The following is a 23,552-nucleotide window of genomic DNA, read 5'->3' as shown; positions in this document are numbered from 1 at the left end:
TCCAATCTGTCCCAACTACAGTCTTGCCAAGGTCTTCCCAGGCTTCTTGCACGGACATATCTTCCTAAAGCTCTGTCCTTCTGCCACCAATATTACTCCTCTATTGATGAGGAGGTCAAAAAACTTAGGCAGGACTTTTTTTTTTAGCTTTCTACTACTATACAATCTATTCCTACTTGCTAGTGTTTATTGGATTTTACACTTGGCCTCAATCACGCAATATGGCTGGTGAAGTAAATGGCCTTCACCAGCACTTCTGAAACGTTTTGCTGCCCAGCAACAAAAAGACAAATAAGGGGAAGGTGAGACATTTGGACAAGAGATGGCAACACCGTCCTACTACAGCAGGAGGATGAGCTCCTTCTAGCACCTGAATAGTCTGAAGAGGACTAGGGATCCAGACCTGAGCCTTAGTCCCAAGAACTACTCTCCTGAGGAAAACTCTCAACTCCCTCAAAGACCTTGGAGAACTTCCTCTGCCCTACTCAAGTTCTCTTAGTTTCAAGCAGTTTTCCTCTCCCACTTGATAAAAGAAAAATAAACTCTGACACAATAATGAGGGTTGAATAAAGTTGCCTGCCCAGGAATGCAGGGGAAACCAGACCCACTGCAGAGAGCTGACTAGGGGTCAAACTAACTCAGAAATAATTCGGTTAAAACAATGAGGATTCCCTCCCCAGTCAAAGGATATACAAAGGAGAGCAACCCCCATGAAGGCTGCTTCTTAGACTAAAGGCAAGGGTGGGATGACAAAGGCAAAAGTCACCCTGTTTCCCAAGGCGAATTGATTGGTCCTTGGCTGGCAGTTCAGGACTGGCTGGATAAAGTGGAGCTCACCAAAGGATGATGAAATCCACTTACAGTTTTTAGAAACTGTGTTGACCCACCAAGTCCATTACGTTGAATCCAAATAATAAAACGGAGTCATTGACTACCAGGAGTTGGAAGTTCACCATCCAGCTGGCTTTCTGCTGATCCTGATGGGCTTTCTGAGCAACAGCTACTCTGGTTCCTTCTTCTGGGCCCTCATCACCTGCCATCTTACCACCTGTCTTACCAATTCAGGCCCAGGTTTCTGTAAATTCTCATTTTTGTTGCATTCATCTCTCTGCTTCCTCACATTCTTTCTTCTCCCATTGGGGAAGATTCATGTCCTTCCTACATTACAGAATGTCTTAGAATGCTTACCATGTGCCAGGCACTCCATCAAGTAAACCGCAGATAGTAAACCCCAGCCCTGAGTTACACCAACAAGAAAGCCACGCAACCTGATTAGGGACTTAGGTTTCCATGTCCAATGGTGAGTGTATCTGGTGGCCTATTTGTTCCTGTCCCTCTTCTCTTCATACTCCGGCCAAGGGCTTAGGTAAAGAACTCTCTTCAGGGGCGCCTGGGTGGCTCAGTCAGTGAAGCATCCGCCTTTGGCTCAGGTCATGATCCCAGGGCCCTGGGATCAAGCCCCATATCAGGCTCCCTGCTCAGTGGGAAGCCTGCTTCTTCTCCCTCTCCTGCTTCCCCTGCTTGTGTTCCCTCTCTGGTTTTCTCTCTCTCTGTCAAATAAATAAAATCTTTAAAAAAAAAAAAAAGAACTCTCTTCATTTTTCTCTCTCCACCTCCCTGACCAACCCCCACCTCAAAAATCAGAAGAACAAATCATCAAAGGGAAAAAAATTAAAGGAATTTGTCTAAAGACATGATTAGTCATAAAGGGCTTTCATGCTTTTTTTCCTTTTTGCTATTCACATCAGATGTTAATTATTTTTCAGGTTATTGTGCCAAATCTCAGATGCCAAGAGAAAAAGGAAAATTATCCATGACCTTTCCCTTCCCCAAAGGAAAAGCCTACAGCTGAAAGAAACAGCCCTGTTCGCTTCTTCCCTCACAAAACCCTGGCACTTCACCAGCTGCAAATCAGTTCAATGATTTGTGGAAGTGACTGGGACGTCTTAGTGCCCAAACTTCCCCTTGACAACCTGCATTTATTCTGTATAAAGTTCATGTCCACCGCCACCAAATATGAATGTAAAAAGAAAAAAAAATCTTGAATATTTTTCTAGTGATAAAACCGTTTATGCAAGTTGTTTAAATGATAGAATCTATGGCAGACACACCCTAAGGTGACACCCCATAAGTCACACTCTTATATAATCCCCTTCCCCTCAAATGCAAGCAGAATCTGTGATTTGCTTCCAACCAACAGAAAATGGCATGGGGGAGGAGGTGTCATTCTTGTGATGATTAGGTTACATTATATGGAAAAGATAAAGGAGTTTTGCAGATGGAATTAAAGTTCCTAATCAGTTGACTTTGAGTTAATAAAAAGGGAGATTTCCTCGGGTGGGCCCGACCCTAATAAGGTGAGCCCTTTAAAATAAAGGTCTCAAGATCAGAGATTTGAAGCTGCAGAGATGCTTCCACAAATGTTATAGGCATAAGGAAATGAATCTGCCTGCAACCTACAGGATCCTGAGGTGGATAATTCCCTAGTCAAGCTTCCAGATGAGAACACAGCCCAGCCAACACTTGATTTCAGTCTTGTGAGACCCTGAGCAGAGAACCCAACTGAGTGATGGCCCAGGGTTCAGATCTCTAGAAACTGTGTCATGACAAAAATGTGTTCTTGTAAGCACCTAAGTTTGTGGTAATTTATTATGTAGCATAGAAAAGGAATATGCATGCTAACACTGCAACCAGGAGCTTTTTGCTTCTCTAAGGGGTTTAAGCTTTTTGGAATTTTCTAAGTTAGAGAAAATATCTCTACTTACCTCAGTCATGATGACAAATCCAGACACACCCTCATTTTACCACCCTCCATGTATCCCCCACGTGTATCAGAGTGAGAGGATATACCTTATCCTCCCCCATTTTATTCCTTGTGTTTGAAAGAATCATCATGCATCATTTGACAATATGTTTTGAATAGGCCCAGTACCTGACCCATATTCCCAATCATCCCTCAAGTTCTAATTTTCCCAAAGCTTGAGTGTCAGTCTGCTGGACAAGAACCTTCATGCTGTTAATCCCATTTTGTTATGGGCACCCAGGGGACTGATTATAGGTAGTAAGTTAAATATTAACAGAGACAGAGTGACAAATTGAGATAGTCTAGCTGAAAATCCCAGAGTCCTCATCAAAATTTAGATAGAAATCAACCCTCCAATATACCCTATAGTGTTTCCTTTGAGAAACATTTTCTTTGCGGCCCTATAAAATTTCCTACGTGTCTACCTCCTTCACTCCAAATAATACTTTATCCATTTTGCTTCATGTGCAGAACGGAGCAAGACGCCCCTATTGGTAGGTTTATGGATCTACATAAAATAAATATCTTTCTTCTCTACCTAGCAAATGTGGAGAGCTGAATAAATAGATCTACCCCCACTGCTACCAATAACCATCCCTTTTCCTGTGAAATTACCATCAACAGTCCATGAATCACTTGGTTCCCTTAAGTTGCTGCTGGATATTTTAACTTCAAATGACACATCACTTTGCAGTAAAGCAACGGAAGCATTACTTAAACCAAAAGTACCAAATGTGAAAGGACAGCATGAGAGAGTGAGTTCCTGGAGGATGGGCACAATTTGTATTCTTCTTTGTATTTTCTAGGGTTTCAGGGTTTTATACACAATAAACCCTTAGTTGATGTTTATAGGACTGAACTCAAGACAACTGAGCAAGTTCACTATCACCACGAAGGAAAAGAAAGGCTCAGCCCCTAACCATTACCTTTTATACCTTGTTGTCACTACCTATCCTCCTGCCTCATCTCTGACCATTCCAAATATTGGTCCTACAATAGCCATGGAGGGAGAAAAAACTAAAAATTTTTAAAAATCTGAAATGCTATATATATGGGCAGAACAGAGCAAGATGCCCCTTTAAGTAGGTTTATGGATCTACATAAAATAAATACCTTTCATGGAACTGGAGGGTATTATGCTGAGCGAAATAAGTCAAACAGAGAAAGACATGTATCACATGACCTCATTGATATGAGGAATTCTTAATCTCAGGAAACAAACTGAGGGTTGCTGGAGTGCGGGGTGGGATGGGAGGGATGGGGTGGCTGGGTGATAGACATTGGGGAGGGTATGTGCTCTGGTAAGCGCTGTGAATTGTGCAAGACTGTTGAATCACAGATCTGTACCTCTGAAACAAATAATGCAATATATGTTAAGAAAAAAAAAAGAAGAAGATAGCAGGAGGGGAAGAATGAAGGGGGCGGAATCGGAGGGGGAGACGAACCATGGGAGATGATGGACTCTGAAAAACAAACTGAGGGTTCTAGAGGGGTGGGGGGTGGGAGGATGGGTTGCCTGGTGATGGGTATTAAAGAGGGCACATTCTGCATGGAGCACTGGGTGTTATGCACAAACAATGAATCATGGAACACTACATCAAAAACTAATGATGTAATGTATAGTGATTAACATAACAATAAAAATTAAAAATAAATAAATAAATACCTTTCTTTTGTACCAAGCAAATGTAGAGAGCCTAATAAACATATATAAAGTATATATATATATATATATATATATATGTACACACACATACATATGTATATACGTATATATATGCATACACACACACACATCTTCTGTATCTGCCATTAGAGTACTATTTAGTCTCTGTCTCCTAAATATTTATTGGTATGTTAATTATTGGCACCAAGGAAATCTATTTATTGTATTTAAACTACAGCGGTTCTTTGGACTTCTAACTCGACATCTTTACTGAGATTACCAGTATTTACACTCTGTGCTGTTAATTTCTGAGATAGACAAACCACAAAAAGAAAGAACTGCTCATCTGTTGAATTGAACTCATCTTCATTTTATCCTACAGGCCACCAGCAGCATTTAAATCTAACAGAGAACAACTTCTCAATCAGCTTAAGCTTCCCTTTTAACTCTTCTAGTCTCACCCAGTAACATTCTTACCTCAAACAGTGTTACAATCCAAGAACTGGAAGCACTCACCTTGCATCTGTGGCTGGTACACAGTAGTTAAAAATGTCTGTTGAATGGAAATGAATTTCAAAGAGCCTGCACCAGGGTTTGGATCACTCTCAACTGGATATTGACAGAACTGATTAGGCAATCTTTGTTTTCAAGGGCCAAAAGAATGTCCACAAGCTTCCTGGTTGTATATACTCAAGTCACTGCTCCAACCACCAACTCCCACATTCACCGCACTGCTCTCCAGAGTAGCCTCCTTCCCCACCTGTCTCCCACCTTCCACACCCCACAACTATATCGCTACCTCTGACGGAGATCTGACCCAGTCTCCACTTGACCCAGCCCTGATTGTGGCCTCCTGCCTCTAGTAACTTCCAGCTACGCTCCTCCCCGTGCTATCTTACACAGCTTTATCTCTTCTGGACAGAGAATCCTTTGTAGGACCTGTCTGCCCATGGAGGCTTCTGGTTCTCACCTTCTTGAACATCCTTGCGGCCACTATCTCGGGTCAGGCCTTCACTGTCTATTGCCTGAATCTCATAATAACTGGCTAACAGTGCCCACCACCTCTACTCTTACTGATCTCCGATCCACTTTCCACAGTGCTGCCAGGGTCATCTTTCCAAAATACAAATCCGACTGAGTTATTTTGCTACTTAAAATCCAAAAATCCCAATTAGAATATACACTCCTTAGCAGTGACAGACAAGCGTTCCTGCATTTCCAACCTTCGTCCGCCGGCAGGCACATACCCCGGTGCTCAAGCCTACCACCCTGCTTGCCATTTCTCCAAGGACCCGTGCTCACTGGTGCCTCCATGCTTCCGTCCAGGCTATGCCCCCTACCTGGTTTGCCCTACTCATCTTTAAAGATAAACCTTAGGCTAAGTGAGTTATCTCTCCTAAGCACTCCCAGAGCACACTGCACTTCTAGACTGTGGCACCTAACGCACTCACCTGTCATCAATTATTATTTTTCTCTCTCCTCCCCTAATCTGTAAGCTTCCTTAGAGAGAGACCACATCTATCTTGCTAATTACTGTATCAGTTGATAAATATTTGACTGACTAAATACAATAATAATAATAATAGTGGCAGCTAACATTTATTCAGTACTTCCTATGTGCCTGGCACCGTTCTAAGTACTTTACACATGTTAACTCATGTAATCCTCGCACTAATCCTAAATATCATTATTATCTCCACTTTACAAATAAGGAAATTGTGACTCAGAGACATTAAATAACATGCCCGAGGTTATATAGTCATAATATGACAGAGTCAGAACCTGAAGCCAGGAATCCAGAGCCTAGGTTCTTCAGCCCTCCTCCATACCGCCTCTCCATTTACGGTTCAGTTCAAATGGCACCTTCTGTGGAAACCATCTCTTACCATCCAATCTGAGTTAGATGTTTCTCTTCTGCATCCCATGATACCATATATAACACCTGCGTCATAGTATTGATCACGCTGCACTTGATGACTTGGTGTCTATTCCCATTATTCCATGAGATCCTGGAGGGCAGGGACTTTGACTCTGTCTTGATTTCCTTTGTATCCCCAGGGCCCAACACATGGTAAATACTCAAATTTTTATGGATGGATGAATAAATGGATGACTGGGATAACCTGAGCTGGAGCCTAAGCATTCATTTCCAGATTCTCCAGCAGGTGGCAGAAGAAGACAAAAGCTGAACAAAGGACCAGCGGCCTTACCTTTCACACTTGTCACTTTCTTCATGATGGCTTCCTGCTGTTGGTACAGAGTCACCGTCACGGTGGCCCCCGATGTGCCATAGCCCCAAATCACTGCCCCGGCAGGCTCCTTCTGCAGCACCATGTAATTATTGATGTATGAGGCGAAGCGAAAACCAACATCTAAAAAATGTAACAAACACTTAGAAGAGCATCATTGGGACATTCATCACCAGTTGAAGCTGCTTAAACAGCAAGGAACATAAAGTCTTTATACAGGGCAATTTGAATATATCCAGTCCTTTTCATCTTCTAAAACTAGATCTTATTCCTTCTAATTAGGTGAGTGACCTAACAAGAACAGTTGCCAAAGATATGCAGCATAGTACACGGTGACCAATAAAAGGAAAACTCAAAGAGCCTAGGGCAACCAATGTGCCACCAGCCTCCTCCCCCTCAGAGCTCTTGACCTGCCTTTGCCCTTGGGCTTGGCCCTGATGCTTCACTCTCTCCCCCCCCAATTGCTAACACGCTCCTCTTATACACCCCACAGATGGTATTTATGAGAAAAATAAACCACTTCCTTCCCCTACTTTCCATTACCACGCCCACTCCTTGTTGCTGGGAATAAAGAAACCTGCCACTCTCCAACACAGCCTTCCCTATCTTTCCCCCCAATCTTTATCTCCCCTTTTGCATCCTACCAGTGTCGATTTCCCACAAATAATTCCCCTTACTGTGGTTTTTTTTTTTGACAACCCACTGAAAATTCTAAATAAGCATTTATGAATATCTGCAATGTCTCCTTCCTTCTAAGGTAAATACAGATAAATAAGATGAAATAATAAGGTCAGTGAGAAATAGAAGGTCAAAATGTCAGAACGAAGGTCTTCCATCTCAATTTTACCCATTTCACAAGCTAAATTATATAAAAAGCACAAGAAGGAGAGCACTTGAAACTGTAGATTCTATTCTAGAGTCACTAACAAGACTGAATAAGAACTCACTTTAACGAGATCATTCCTATTTTTAACATGCAGCCTATATTGAAGTATTTTATTAATAACAAGCATCTATCCAAATTATCCCAGTGAGTTCCTCATCAAAACTTAACAAGGGGGAAAAAAAAAAACTTCTTAAGTTATGTCCCAATTTGTCTGAACAAAACAGACTAAAATCCCTAGAAGAAAATAATTAACAAAGTTAAGATTTTTTTTTAAGGGCTTTAAACAAAAATGATAGGCAGGAAAGAGAATGAGAACTAACAAGGTTGACATTTTCCTCCCTGGAAGCTACCAATAAGGATGGCCCCTTAGGCTAGCTTAGCAGGGCAGTAGAGTTAATGGGGTCTCCTACACAGATCTGGTAGCCTATTTGTCCTGTGCTGTGAATAACAGCCCAGTCGCTCAACATCCTCTCTCCCTCTCTCATGAGTTTTAGTTCCATCAAAAAACCGACATGACAACCAAAGATCATCCAGAAGGCTGTATAATGGGCTGGAGATGCACAGCTACCACAAGCAAAATGCTCTAAGAAGAGACTCTAACATCGCACAATTGCATAAGCAGGTTGGCAGCATGCTGGAGGGAAGGGGAGAGGCACATGTGTGGGAGGGCCTAGTCTTGGGTAGGTACTTCATATGGAACAAAAACTGGAAACTAAAGGGCTAAGAGCTAAGCAGAGAGACGGGAGTGGGGTGGGTACAGAGTGAAGGAAACTGGCTGTCTGCTCCCACATGAGCCTGTGCAAATAAAGGGCGCTCTGAGTGCAGCCATTGTCTTCCAGGCTGGGGACACATCTTTCCAAGTCCATCTGTTTTCGCCGACACACACTTACTGGACCTCCTTGTGCCTGGCTCTATTCTGCGTTAAAGAATTTTAAAGGTAGAGAGAATCTTTCACACCCCTACGTACAATCATGATCAACAGACTAACACCCGGCTAGCTTAGGTAATTGAGGTTAATAGCTTGCATATTAATTAATTCGACAAATATTTATTGATGCCTACTGTGTGTCAGGCACCACTTTAAGCATTGAGGCTGTTAACAGTAAGAAAAAGAAAGAAAAGAAAAAAAAAAAAACATTCAAAAATCCCTGCTAGCAGCAGGGAGCTTACGTTTTACTGGGGAGCTTACTTGGGGCAGGCACAGTGTTAAGCATACGTCAACTCCTTTGACCGACCTGAAATCACATAGGTAGTTTATGACAGGACTAGAAACCAAGCCACCTGATTCCAAAGTTACTGCAATTTCCACTCTGCTGCAGTTAGATACTGGTGGTAAATTTAAAAAAAAAAAAAAGTCATATTCCCTGCCCTTATAAAGCTCACATTCCAAGCCAATAAGAGTAGACAGTGGAACATTACCAAGGAATTGAGCAATGGACAAAATAGGAGAATAGGAAAGGAGGCAGGACTGCTCATTCTTTTTGTCAAACACAAGACACTTAGCATTTGAATTTTTTTTTTTTTTTTTAGGTCTTTAATTTTTCCTCCATTTGGGTGTTGGAGTGGAAAACAGGAATTAGCGTTCTGGGGAAGTTAAAAGTAGTCATTAAAAGTAGACTGACAAAATTAGGACAGTGGTTAAGTTACTTCTGGTGACGACCTGGTGGATGCACTGGAGAGAAACATCCAGAAAGTCTCAATAAAATGCAATGTTCTAGTTCTTAAGTTGGGTGCAGCACCCTTGGGTATTCATTTTCTTGTTTCATTGCTCCTGTATTTTTATACATTTCAAATATTACACAGTCAACATGGGCACAGGCGGGACGACTGGAAAGAAAGATGCCAAGATATGCAACCAAACAAGAAGGAAAGAAAATTTAAAGCATTAATGAAAAACAGTCATTGTTAATGCAAGTAATGTAATGGGAAGACCCAAAAGTGAAGACAGAACACTGTACTGGCATTAAAGTTAACAGCCTTTAACAGAAAAATTAATAAAAGAATGGCCCTACTCTCCTCTCATATGCTGGACTCAAAAGTCACTGAGTGGGGATGAGAGTCAAAGTGCCATGCAGAGTGCTGCTGGTCTACACTTCTGTTAAAGCCTGAGACACTACTGATGGGCCACAGTTGGTCTCAGTCTGGGTACTTTTGGGTTCTCAGGTATAGCAACAGTCATTTTTCTGCACCCTGTCCCCATTCTCACTTCAACTTTCACTTCTTAGCAGGGATCTTTGGGGTCCACTATTTGAATGGTTTGAAGGAAACAGTAGGTGCAGCATTATCACTTTACTTGGCATTAGCGGGCAGATTCCACCTTCTGGTTCTCCATGGTTGTGGCTCAGTGTCCAGCCTGGAGTATTCAAAGGACAGGATCTGCCCTGGACAGTAGTCAAAGTGAGTCACCCTCCTCCCCAACGCCACGCCTATTATCCCCCCACCGATATCTGTAAGCTGCGCCAGAAATCAAAGCTAAGCCTTAAATACTCTGAGCTAGTGAGGGGGTTGTATTTCCTAATCCTAATCACCACTTAAACCAGTCAAATATAACTCCCCCAAGGAACCAAGCTTGAAGCAAACCCTCCCCAAGGGTACTGCTGAGGGGGCAGCAGGGAAATGCTGTGGATGACTCAATCACCTGTTTCCAAATACCATCTAACTAGCTTCACACACACACACACCCCCCTTCGACTTCCCCTGCGACTATTCAAAGACCCCAAAGGCCTCGGTCTGGGACATTTGGGCCTCCGCACCCAGATACACCCCATCTCCCTCTGCGCCACACCGGGCATCAGGACGACGGTGCAAGGGCGTGGAGGAAGCGCACCGGCCGGAACTCCCGCCCGGCAGACCCCTGCGGCCTAGGCCCGCGTCAGGAGGCCGGCTCCGCGGTCGCGGTTCGCGCGTCCGGCAGAGCACGCGGGATCTCGGAGCCCGCGCAGGCTGACCGGCAGGGCCTGGGCCGAGCCGGGCCGCCTCACCTGCGCTTGTGCCGGCCGGCAGGATTAAAGGCAGGACCAGCCCCAACACAAACCCCGGGACTACCATGTCGGCGAGGACCCGACACCCGGGCGCGGAACTCCGGGCGCGGACTCCAGGCGGGGCCGGGGCCGTGGGCGGGGCCTGCGCGGGGCGGGGAGGCCTGGCCCCACCCCTCCCAAGCCGTTCGGTCGCGAAGACGGTCCGTGGCCGCCGGGCGAGGCCGTGCCTCCCCCTTCCCGGCCGCCGTAGTCGAATTCAAAAAAAACAAAAACAAAAAACGGTTACCCGGCAACGGGAAATAACAACTGGAACCATCTGCACCAGCTCTGAGAGAACGAAGAGGTGAGGCGGTTTACCCCACTTCCTCTCCAAATCCGAGACCTCGCCTTTTTCCTTTGCCTCTCGCATTCTCTCAGGATCCCAGACACATTCCGGGATCGCGAGGGCAGATTGGGCGCCAAGGCAGCCCGTTCTGCGAGAGAGTCTGAAACCCCAGATCCTCGACGTCCCGCCGCCCGATAGACCGGTGCTCCCCCTCCAACCGCCCTCCACTCCCCTGACTGGTTCAGGGTGTTACCTGTCCTTCTCACAACCCTAGAATGACGCAATGCCTTATCTCCTGTTCCCTCAAAAACAGAAAATCATCCTCCACACATTGGGCCTCATTAAACCATCTAGTCCCTCACCTAGACCCCTCCCACGGCTTGTGGACTTGTCAAAAAATTGACACCTTCACAAAAAGGCCAGGTCCCTGAGTGTCGTTGCCACGCTCAGCAGCTCAACCCGCTGCTTGGCAGCTATCCTTAATCCAGTCCTTGTATTCCAAGACAGGAAGATAAGACCTGGTCAAGACAAAACCAGAAAACACAAGAATCCCCAAATCTTGGACGCTAGGACTGCAAACTCATGACCTTGCCTCCGCCCCCCTCTAACCCTGCTGCCCCTTTCAGAGTATGTAAGTGCTTCGGAGCTTTGTAGGTCGTGCTCCCGAAGTGGAAGCAAAGGGCAAGACTAAGTGTTAAACTTCTTCATTCAACAAACTAGAGTAATTTCTAGAACCAAGATTAGTTCTTAATTCAGTTTTTTTTTTTAATTTTAGACCCCAAACAGTGTCTTCTCAGCGATTTATGATGAATTTTTAACAATGCTTCTCTCTGAGTTCCTGTGGGATAGCAGAAATTACCCTCACCTTTTAAAGGCAAGAGGGACAGAGAGAAAAAGTACTTAGTGTTATAGTGAAAAATCTGTGGTTTTTGTAATTTAAAAAAATGACTTGGCCTAGTAAATGAGTCTGTATTTGTAAGATTCTAATTAATAATGGAGAGTTCAAAACTCGAAGAAATGATGGATTGGGGTTGTGTTCAGGGGAAAGAATTGAAGTCCAGAAAATTTGGGGCTCAGGAATAATTTGTTGTCATCATTGTGATTATATAAATAAAATCAGACAAATTTAAAGACTGTACTCTCTAATGCATCTCTAGGTACAACAGGCAGTTCCTTCCAAGGAGATGTCGATTCCATTCTCCAACACCCACTACCGAATTCCACAAGGATTTGGGAATCTTCTTGAAGGGCTGACACGCGAGATTCTGAGGGAGCAACCAGAAAATATACCAGCTTTTGCAGCAGCGTATTTTGAAAATCTTCTAGAGAAACGAGAGAGTAAGCTTTTTTTAAATAGGCATTTTTTTTTAAGTCAGAGACTAAGCATTTGGTTATGGTGAAACTGGCTTAAGACCATCCTCATTCCATAGAAAGCCTTTATGAGGCAGGTAGCTTCGAGTAACAGTTCTTGCTATTGAAAACATGTGCCTTTATGACAGGTTCTCTTAAATCACGTTATTTCACATTATTGAAGATTACCAGTTGATTACACAGACCTTCTTCATTGTATACTTCATGGACACGCTGGGTGGAAGGAAACCTCAAGAGATCATCCAGTCTAACTCTCCATTTTCCAACAGGCTGTTCCAGTGCATGCCAGGCAGTTGACTGTCTAGTCCTCCTGGGAGGAGAGTTTGTGGTTTTCTTTACATGGTGACTCTTCTTTCTTGAAAGTATTATAAGTGTTGTAAAAAATAATTCTATGCTCCTTAGATTAAATAGATTAGTATTTGCTGGGGTATGTGAAACTAGTCTGCAAAAAGTCACAGAGAAACACTGCTTTTAAAGTGAAATTCCAGGGGTGCCTGGGTGGCTCAGCCAGTTAAGCATCTGACTCTTGATTTTGGCTCAGGTCTTGGTCTTGGGGTCATGAACTCAAGCCCCACATTGGGCTCCACACCGGGTGTGGAGCCTACTTAAAAAATAAAAAATGAAATTCCAGCTTGAGAAGGTAATTTATATCTTTTCTCTATTCTCCCAAGGTCCCATCCTGCCCAGATTCATACTAACAGTGACTCTTTGGCTGAGAGCCAAAGCAGTTTCTTCACTTCCAGAAATAAAATGTCCAAATTCCCAGCCTTGAAGGTTCATAACTATCAAGACCTGATCCAGTAGTCAAAATGGGAATTATTACAGCTATACATTTCTATTTAAAAACCCCTTCTTGACTAGAACAACCATTTTGTATAAACTGTTTCCATCATTCCAACAAAGTGGTAAAGGTGACTAGAAGTAACTACAAGTAAGTAAGCATTTGATTTCAAATCATTTTCCAGAAGAAGGAAACCTCCCACAGGTTTGAAATGAAGCAACCCCCATACACACTGCACAGCTCCACCATCTTGTCTTCTTTGCTCAACCCTGGCAGAGCTCAGAATCTCTGCCAATTTCCTGAATGTTGCTGGTCTTTTCCATATCCAGTCAGTGTGAATATTTGTTGCACAATCTGAAACGTATGTGCCACTAAAAAGCTATTAAGAGAAATCTTTTAGGGTGAGAAGTGAATTATAATGAACATTAATTTAACTTTGTTATTATAACATTAATTTTACAAATTCATGAGTAAAAGGTCTTTAGTCATTTATTTAATTTTAGATCTCAGAACTGTCCCATTACACAAACATTTGAGTCATTGTTAGTGGATCATGATAATTAAAGAAATTGGTGATTCAGATTAATGGTCTCAGAATACTAGTCTCTAACGATTAAAAACTAGACAAAACTATTAAAAAAAATTGAAGCACCATACCCATTTCCACTCATGCAAACCAAAGGCGAATTGTCCAACTGATACAAGTAACAGAATGTAGTCTCTAAAAGGGAAGAAAAAAGTCCTCTAGCCCTGTCTCTCCCACAATGAAAGAACTCCCTGGCCAGCATTCTTCATAGGTAGTTATTAGTCCTAATTTTGATTTTTCTGACAGAAAACGTGTTAGCATTTGATTTAAGTAGTATCTGAAATCACTAGGGAAAAGGTAGACTTTTTATTAAATGATGTTGAGATAAAGATAGAAAAAGATAAAATTGGATCTTTTCCTTACATCATACACCAGGGTAAGTTCCAAACTGACTGAAGATTTAAATTATTTTTTTCATGAAACCATACAAATACTAGATGGAAACATGGGTGAATTTCTCTGTAATATAAAAGAGGAAAAAATTTTGCTAGCTAAGTAGCTATATTTACTTATTCAAAAGCAATTAGGGGAAAAGACTGATAAGATTGACTACGTAAAAGTAAACTTTTACATGACAAAATCACCATAAGAAAAATGAAACTACAAATGACAAACTGAGGAAAAATATTTGTAATTTATATCACAATGGGTTAATAAACATAATAACTAAAGGCTTGTAAAAATACTGAAGAAAAAACTAATAACCTTATAGAAAACAATGGTCAAGAGATACGAGCAAAACACACAAAAAATGCAAATGGCCCTTAACATATGAGAACATACTAAAATTAACCCATAACAACAGAAGCCCAAATCAAAACTACAGTGAGGATCACTACCCACCCCCACCCCCCATCAGACTGGCAAAAAGCCAAAAGTTTGCCAATTTATTCCAACAAGGCTAGAGAGGAAATAACAGTCATATACATTGCTGGAGGAGACACAAAATGATAATAACACCAAGGAAGAGAATTTGACATAGAAATTCAACTTCTACCCTTTTCATTTCCTCATTATTCGAGGAAACAATCCAAATATCCGTCATAGGGGATTTGTTGAATAAACTAGAGGACATCCACACAGTGGAATTATATACAACTGTAAAACAAACGAACAAAACCAGAATGAGGAAGATCTCTATATGTTGCTATGGAGTGATCTTCAGGATATATTGGGTGAAAAAAGTAAGGTAGAAAAAAAGTATGTTTAGGGGCGCCTGGGTGGCTCAGTGGGTTAAGCATCTATCTACCTTCAGCTCAGGTCATGATCACAGAGTCCCGGGATCAAGCCCTGCATCAGGCTCCCTGCTCAGTGGAGAGCCTGTTTCTCCCTCTGCCATTCACCCCACTCATGCGCGCCCTCCCGCGCTCTCTGTCTCTCTCTCTTGCTCACTCTCTCTTTCAAATAAATAAAATCTTTAACAAAAAGAAAAAGAAGTATGCTTAGTATGCTACCAATTATCTAACAAAGGGGTGTGAATACAAATATATAGGTATTCATTTATATTTTTAAATGGAAAAATAAGTCTTTTAAAAATTTACATTTACATCTGAAGGAGAAGTAACAGAGTGGAGGGAACAGGACAGAAGCTAGACTTCTCTGAATATATCTTGAATTCAAAATCATAAATGTTTAACATAGTTTAAAGTGGAAATAAATTGTAAAATTGTTAAGCAAACTCTAAAGTTTAGAAGCAAAGTGAAACAAACGTAGCTAGTATTGAATGGGTAGACATAACCACACAGAAAAGAATTATTTCAAGTGACTTTATAACACAGTAATTTGACTGTACATCCCTAGTGGATATAGCCTAAAGACAAAATGAAGTTAAAAAGTCTTGAATTGTTTTCAGTAATCATTGTTAATAATATCATAGTATAATTATAATTATAGTATAATTATAGTTTTTATACACTGTAGGACATAGCAAATAAGTCACTATCCTACTATTATTAGGAATAAGATTTTTAGCATAAGAAAAATGACAAACAGATATAAAAATTAAGGAAGTTAATAAAATCCTGTAATCCTAAATTTGAACAGAAAAATATCAGTGTGACCTCGATATATTTTCTCTTTAAAAATAAAAAAATAATGTTTTCTAACTCTATGCATATTTTAAAAGGCCACAAAGCAATGACCCAGTACCAGTGAGCACCTAGCCTCTAGACTGTGGCCTCTAGCTACCATTTCCCAGGAACCAAGACTTCTTCTTAGAGAACTACCTAATTCTGTGAATTGGTCAGGAAATATGCAAGTTAAGCCTGAACATCTTATCATACCAGAAAATAAGGAAACTATAAAAGATTACTAGAGCTGTTTCCAAAGGACTAAGGAGCATCTGAACACCTGAATGAGCTCCTAATGGCCAATTTTGGACAATTAGAGCATCGAGAAGAATAATAAATGTAATGGATTGAAGTTGATCCAATTTCTTAAATATTCATTTGTTCATAATGATCAAAACAAACAAACAAATAAAACCTCCTTAAGAGGATCCTAAGGAACCAACTGATTATTCTGTAAACTGGTCAATAAAGGGAAAGAATCAAACCTTTAACCTGCCTTTTCTGTACGAACTGTATGTCAGGGTAACCAATAGTTGATATGGGTAAGTTTTTCTTTACTGATTATTCCAGAAATAAAGAAGTACTGATCAAATAAGAACATTGCCATTTTGCAACCCCTAAAGAAGTGATCTAAGCAGTCATCATCAATGGGCCCTTAAAGATTATAAAAAGAGAGACAACCAGATATTATGTATATCCTGACAATTACACTGAACTTTCTATAAAGTATGCTTGCCAAATAAATAAATAAATCAATCAATCAATCAATCAATCAATCCTGAATCAGCTACAGGAAATTCAAAAGCAAAGGAACTTGTTAAAAGTCCTCACGGGAATGGAATCAGAAATATCTAAACTGTGGAAAACTCCAAAGGAAAAATGATCCAATTTCCTCAACAAAAACATTGCAAGGAAAAAATGTGGGCTGGGAGATAGGTGAAAATCTCTTTCAATTAAAAGAGATGGGAAAGGCTGTGTGTGCCCACTGTTTGGGTTTTGATTTGAACAAATCAACAGTAAAAAAAAATAAGCAAAGAATATATTAGACAATAGGGGAAATTTGGATAGCTGCTATTAAGGCATTATTGTTAGTATTTTTAGATGTGATAATGGTATTGTGGCTTTATATCTTAGAGATACACACTAAAATAACTATTTGTAGATAAAACAATAGGGTGCCTAGAACTGGCTTGAAAATAATCAGAAGAAAGTGTGGGTAATTGAGTGAAGCTACAGATAAAATAAGATAAATCATGAGTTTATAATTATTGAATCTGAGTAGTGTGCACATGAGAATTTGTTATATTATTCTCTCTACTTTCTAAGTTTGAAATTGTTTATAATGGAAAGTTAAAGAAAAATTCTGCTTAAATATAAATACTTCTGCCTGTCTATGTCTACTGACTACATAATATGCCTCATTTTTTAAAAACCTCTCCCATTCTTTACTTTTCCAAACTTCCTTGCTGTTTAGCATTTATACATTTTCCTGTGTTTACTGATACATGTTTATGAGTTTCTGTATTTATATTTAAGTATTGGCATTCGTTCTCTCTCTCTTTCCCATTTTATTATAAATTCTATGAAGGCAGCAATTATGTTTCTTTACTGCCTTTCTAAATATCCCCAAGGGCTCATCTAATGTTTAATTCATCATCATATATTCTGTGATCACTGCTTATGTTTACAGTGTTAGGCTATGTACATAATAAGATTTTCAGCTGGCAGTAAAGAACTTGTGGTTTGAAAAAGAAAACTTGTTTTGTGTTACTATTCTGGATTTACTTTAGTGGACTCAAAATAAGTCTGAAATTATTATATTTTTATTATTTAGAAACCAACTTTGACCCAGCAGAATGGGGGACTAAGGTAGATGACCGCTTCTATAACAACCATGCATTCAAGGTATGGTCCCATGAAACTTGTGGATTTGGTTATTTTCTTCTCCCTGTCTCCAAAACAGAGAATATTGCAATCTCCCCAGAATCATGAACATCATGAAAGGCATCACAAATATCTTATTAAACCTTTTTAATTATGCTGTTCTTTCTGACAAGAAATTTTTTTCTGAAGTATCTGAATCGTGGACAGATGCTTAGCTGAAATTGAAAGGTGATCAACAGGAAGAATGTACTTGAAAGTTACAGAATAACTACTCTCATTTATTCTTCAGATTGTATTGGGTATCACAATGTTTAGCAATAGCAGATCCTCAATAAATATTTGTTGAATTAATGAATGGCATTTCATAAAACACCATTTATCCAGTTGTTTCATCATCATTGACATCTTACAAAAGCCTGATTAGAATTTAAATTCATAATGGTAGAGTTTTTTCTACAAAGCTAATCTGTTCAGAGACTGACCCTACCTTCTCTTTAGCAGCATTCTTAGAATCAGCCTTTTTCAGCCAAGGTTCGTCAAAATAATTAAGCCCTAAGCCAAAGGTGCTCATTGCATGTAAGGAATCAGTGCCCCTCCTTTGTTCCTAGAATGACTCTAATTATGTACCATCCTTGAGAGAACTGAGAGAATAGTCACTCAAATCATTCTGTGTTCTGTGGTCCAGAAGAGGAACACTGGCTGAGAAAGGCTGTGTGCGACCCTGCATCATTGGCAGCCACTAACTGGGAACTTGATGGAAATTCTGTCTCAGGCCCTACTCCAGGTCTGCAAGTTGGAAGCTGAACTTTAAAAAGCTCCGCAAAGTAACTTGTAGGTACATTCAAGTCTGAGAAGCACTCTTCTAGACAACTGAGATAATACATTAGCCACAAAGTACCATCAGATATTAGAATTAAAAGGAATTAGCCAAGTTCAAGTTTTGATGGTGTTCCCCAGTAGATTTGGGGAATTTCCTGGGGAAATACCTGTCACTTATTCCATGAGTTCAAAAGTGAAGTTCCATCCATTTGTGCCTGCCAGATATGGGGGTGTTTAGTTTGTTTCCATCTAGTCTTTTAACAAGATTCTCTGTGTTCATGTTTTATTTCAATCAAAGGAATAATATCAAAAAGTTTTAAATCTTTGTGTCACATAGCAATTTCAGGGTGGTTTGTTGTTGTTTTGTTTTGTTTTTTAATCTCTTTTGAATTCTAAAGGCTTTACTTAATTAGCTTATATGTCTTCAAATTTCTGTTTTATGGATTAAAGAAACTCTTCCCATAGGTTGTGAATTAGCAATGCCTCCATTTTGGTGGAAGATTTCAATAACCATGTCAAAATAGGCAGAGCTGATTTCCCTTTTTTACTTAAATGGTTCCCCAAAGCAGAACTCACCTCTTTGACATGGTTTTTAATCTACAGACTTCTTTAAAAAGTCAACTTGACCTCACACTACGGGACACAGTGGCATGCATTTTGCTCTTATTTTAAAAACTAACAGCACTTCTTTTTTATACTTTGTTCAAGATTCATTACAGCATCTTAACAACTTTTAGTATAAGACAATAGCTTGTTTTGCATATGAGATAATGTTGCACACATTCCAAAAACAAAAAATCAAACATTTTTCACCGATTCCTTGGTTATATTTGTTTATGCATATTCCCTTGTGAGTTTTCATTTATTTCTCTTTTTTTTCCAACCTACTTCCCTTTTTTTAAAAAAAAATCAGTGGGTATTTAATTCCTACTACTTCTCAATAACATACAGCAATATTTAATGACTTGAAGCAGTTTGATCCAAGACTTTACTGTTTTGGAATATTGCCTGTTTGGCCCTGTCACCCCTCTTCCAGGATCATGAATCACCTGAGAATTGTGAGTCCGAAAAAGAAAAGTCTCACACACCTGTGAAAGAGGATGAGACACCAGTCACAGCCTTAGTAAGTTATGCTTTCCATATACTATTAGATTCCTACAAGAATCATATCACTCAATTTAAAATTATACTCCAAATATGAATCCAGTCTGTTATCCATATTGCTAAAATTATGATTTTGCTTTCTAGATAACTAGCATCATGATAAACTAACTGGTGGATCATTTTTAGCTATGCCTATCATAAAGGAAAACTCCTTCTTCCCCTTAAAAATAAAATCTTTTTTTCCAAGACTGTCAATGGGTGGGGAAATCTCCCCCATTTCCTTACATCTTTAGTAGTTGCCCTTACTCAGCTTTTCATGACTTTGAGTTGAGATCTCACTGATTTCCAACTTCATTATAATTCATTTGCCCATACTGGGGCATCATCTCAGAGGGTTTAATACCATTCTGTTTGCATTAAGAAGTTTGAAAGCTAGATTTGCCTCATTGTTTTTTTAATGGGGTGAGGGGTGTAAACAATCCAAAGGTCCATCAACAGGAGACTGAGTAGATAAATCAAGTCGTTAGTACAATGTAATACAATGGTGTCATAAAAGAAGAAGAATGGGCAGAGTTACATACTGAATAATAATAGAAAAGAGAACCAAGATACATAGTTACCAAGGAAAAAGTAGTTGGGAACATTATAATTAGTATGATCTCATTTTTAAAATAAAAAGCCATGTATATACCCATAAGAATACTTTTTATACAGAGAAATTTTGGAAAGTTATATATACTCAATCCATAATAATGGTTACATCTTAGGAGTAGATTTGGAAAGGGGGAGAAAACTTTCACTACGAGTAGCATTTAAGTTTTCATTTTTTTAATTTTTTTTTAAGATTTTATTTATTTATTTGACAGAGAGAGAGTACAAGCAGGGGGAGTGGCAGGGAGAGAGAGAAGCAGGTTCCTGCTGAGCAGAGAGCCCGACATGGGGCTGGATCCCAGGACCCTGGGATCATAACCTGAGCCGAAGGCAGATGCTTAATGGACTGAGCCACCCAGGCGCCCTGGCATTTAAGTTTTTAAATGTATATGTATCACGGTTATAATTTTAAATGATATATCAGAAACTATATATCGGTACATCTGGGTGGTTCAGTCAGTTAAGCATCTGCCTTTGGCTCAGGTCATGATCCCAGGGCCCTGGGATCGAGTCCTGCTTCGGGCTCCTTGCTCAGCGGGGAGTCTACTTCTCCCTCTGCCTGCCACTCCCCTTGCTTGTGCTCGCTTGCTCTTTGTCTCTGACAAGTAAATAAATGAAATCTTTAAAAATATATATATATATATATATATATGTACCGGGACACCTCGGTTAAGCGTCTGCCTTCAGCTCGGGTCATGATCCCAGGACCCTGGGATCGAGCCCCCCATCAGGCTCCCTGCTCAGTGGGGAACCTGCTTCTCCTCTTCCTCTGCCGCTCCCCCTGCTTGTGCTCTCTCTCTGACAAATAAATAAATAAAATCTTAAAAAAAAACCAAACTATCTATTGAGTTAGACACTTAAGATCTGTGTGTTTCATTGTCTGTAATTTAGATAAACTATACCTAAATTTTATTTTTTTGAAATATTTTTATTTATTTATTCATTTGAGAGAGAGGGCAGGGGGAAGAGCAGAGAGACAGAGATAAGCAGACTCCTTGGTGAGCATGAAACCCAATGCAGGGCTCGATCCCAGGACCCTGAGATCATGACCTGAACCGAAATCAAGACCAGATCCTCAAGGGACTGAGCAACCCAGGCACCCCTCTACCTAGATTAAAAAAAAAAAAAAAAAAAAAACTATATACGGAAGTTCAGCCAACCACCCTAAAACTGACATTTTTGGACTAAAAGGATTTCTCCTTGGCAGTCCACTTTACATGTATGATTCTGATGAGTTAATCATTGAAAAATTAAGAAATTAATTTCATGTAATCATGATTATTTTGAAATAGCACATTTACTATTCTTGACATTTTTATATGCTTCAAGGATTCTTACTTATTTTCCCCAAAAAAAATGTCATTGCTCAGGAAACTGTTAAATAGGAGCTATTTTGAGGGGGGAAGTTGGCACTGATCATTTATTGCAGAGACATATTAAAGAATGAGAAAACAAAATGCCTGCTATTTTGGCACTCACCGTTTGGAACATACACAACGTGACAGTATATAAAATTCCCTTAGGGAGCAACAGATCTCGATTGTTACGTCCCTATATTGATTAAATTTATGCAGTTATTTTTATGGCATCAAAATATTGGATATTTAAGAAGTCTCTTAATTTTTCTCCTTTCCATGAAGGAACCTTCTGAAGAAGAAAAAGCAAAAGAGGAGAACGCTGCTCTAAAAATCCAAGCAGTCTTCCGGGCACACTTAGCCAGAGAGGAGGTGAAGAGAATGAAATCGGGTGAAGCTCAAGAGAAAAGAGAAGAAAATAAATGAGAAGACTGGTTTTACTCCCCCGCTCCCCAGAAAAAACATGAAAAAATCATCCAGATCCATCAACCTCGTTGTGATTATTGGTTTTTTTTCTTAGTAAGGGAGATTTGATGTAGTGAAATAACATTTGTTGCTGTTGTGAAAATCTGTCATGAGCATTTGTTTAATAAACATGCCATTGAACACATGCCTCTTAAAGATTTCTCTGAGTTCATGAGTCTTATTTATACTTCTCCCAAGTCTCTGTATAAAGACCCCTGGATTTAAAGTTATAGAACTGACATATCTGAGTTTTCAGGACTCTCAGTGGTTAGGTGGTCTAACCATTACCCAATGAATAAATCCTCTATCACATCCCTGAAAAATGGTCTTTCTGCTCCTGGTTCACTCCTGGTGATAGAGAATTTTACTGCCTTTCAAGCAAAGTCCATTTAATTTTTGAATAACTCAAATTATTGAAAAGATAAGCTGAATCCAAAATCTGCCTCCCTGTAAGTTTCATCCATATGTTTTCATTTGTCATGCAGGCATGCAGTCATTTATTGCAAAATGTATTGAGCCCAAAACATGTGCTGGGATTTAGTAGTGAATATCTGTTCCTACACCCATGCCGCAGACACTTTTTTATTATCTTGCTCTCCAGAACCACACAGAATAAGACGAATACATATTTAAAAAAAAAAAAGCCATCATAGCATCATAAATACTCTCCCATAAATACTAAAACTTCCCCAGTTTTCCCCAATGCATGAATTGTAAAAACCTGTGTCATAAACTCAGTGGCCTTATGGCTTTTTTTTTCCAGTGAATCATTCAAGCCCCCTTTTAGAAATTTCAGTCTCTCCTTTTTGAGACCTTCTCACCCTTGAATATCTAAGAAACTGTGAGGTTCATGTCTTAGACCCAAAGATGCAGTTCCCTTCCCAAAACAAAATAGAGAGGAGGTGGAGTCTCGTTTAACTAACACTGTTACCTTCTACCGCAACGATGCGGCATTGTGGTGACGTTCTGGCTGGTTCGGATTCCTGTCTGCACACACTGGGTGTCCGGAGCTTTGGTTCTAGGACCACACCTCTCTCGGTTCACAGTCACACAGCCATTTTTCCCCAGAGCTCAATAACATGCCTGGCTCTGTCTTGAGGAGTTTCTAAAACCAGCCCCATGTTATGCATAACAAGTGTACACCTGCAAACACTTAGATCCTTGTCTTAAGCTCAGACGTTCTCTTTCTGCAAAGCAGTTTTATTTCAGGTGCCCCATTTTCTCCCATCCCCATCCCTGATACGCCAGAAGTTCACCCAAATGATCTTCTCAACTCAAATCAGATGACTCATGCCAACAATTTCAAGGTTATGGCGTTCATTCTCCAATCTCCACTCACCTCTGAACAGCCATCCCCCCTTCCAAGGTCTGACTGCCACCAGGGAGCCGCATGCTAGCTAAACACAAATCCCTAATACCCACTCACCTCTTCCTCCTAGGCTGCACCCCCCTCTCCCAGGCTTAGAGAGAAAGAAAAAAAAGTAATCAACTCTCCTCCAGCATTCCAGCTGCTCATTCCCCTATTCCATTCAAAGCACCAGCCTCCCATCCATTTGC

At 40.3% G+C, this 23,552-nt stretch overlaps 2 protein-coding genes across 2 annotated transcripts in view; one reads left to right on the top strand and one right to left on the bottom strand.

Annotated features, from left to right (window-relative positions):
* The window catches only part of SIAE (sialic acid acetylesterase), a 38,211-nt gene extending 27,471 nt beyond the window's left edge, over positions 1–10,740 (bottom strand). Inside the window, exons 1-2 of the mRNA XM_045894792.3 lie at positions 10,586–10,740; positions 6,680–6,841 (exon numbers count right to left, since the gene is read on the bottom strand). Of these exons, the coding sequence (XP_045750748.1) occupies positions 6,680–6,841; positions 10,586–10,652 (229 nt within the window). The 5' untranslated portion in view covers positions 10,653–10,740. The remainder of the gene's footprint in view (positions 1–6,679; positions 6,842–10,585) is intronic.
* Positions 10,741–10,750: 10 nt separating this feature from the next.
* SPA17 (sperm autoantigenic protein 17) lies at positions 10,751–22,151 on the top strand. The gene is made up of 5 exons (XM_045892855.3): positions 10,751–10,928; positions 12,068–12,248; positions 17,552–17,622; positions 19,457–19,543; positions 21,816–22,151. The coding sequence occupies exons 2-5, from the start codon at positions 12,095–12,097 to the stop codon at positions 21,954–21,956; spliced, it is 453 nt and encodes a 150-aa protein (XP_045748811.1). The 5' UTR covers positions 10,751–10,928; positions 12,068–12,094; the 3' UTR covers positions 21,957–22,151.
* Positions 22,152–23,552: the final 1,401 nt, after the last annotated feature.

This window comes from Mirounga angustirostris, unplaced genomic scaffold, assembly GCF_029215605.1.
Source record: "Mirounga angustirostris isolate CCGP_5_RB_7025 unplaced genomic scaffold, mMirAng1.0.hap1 SCAF_13, whole genome shotgun sequence".
Lineage (NCBI taxonomy): Eukaryota > Metazoa > Chordata > Mammalia > Carnivora > Phocidae > Mirounga > Mirounga angustirostris.
This window is presented reverse-complemented; position numbering and strand designations above follow the sequence as displayed.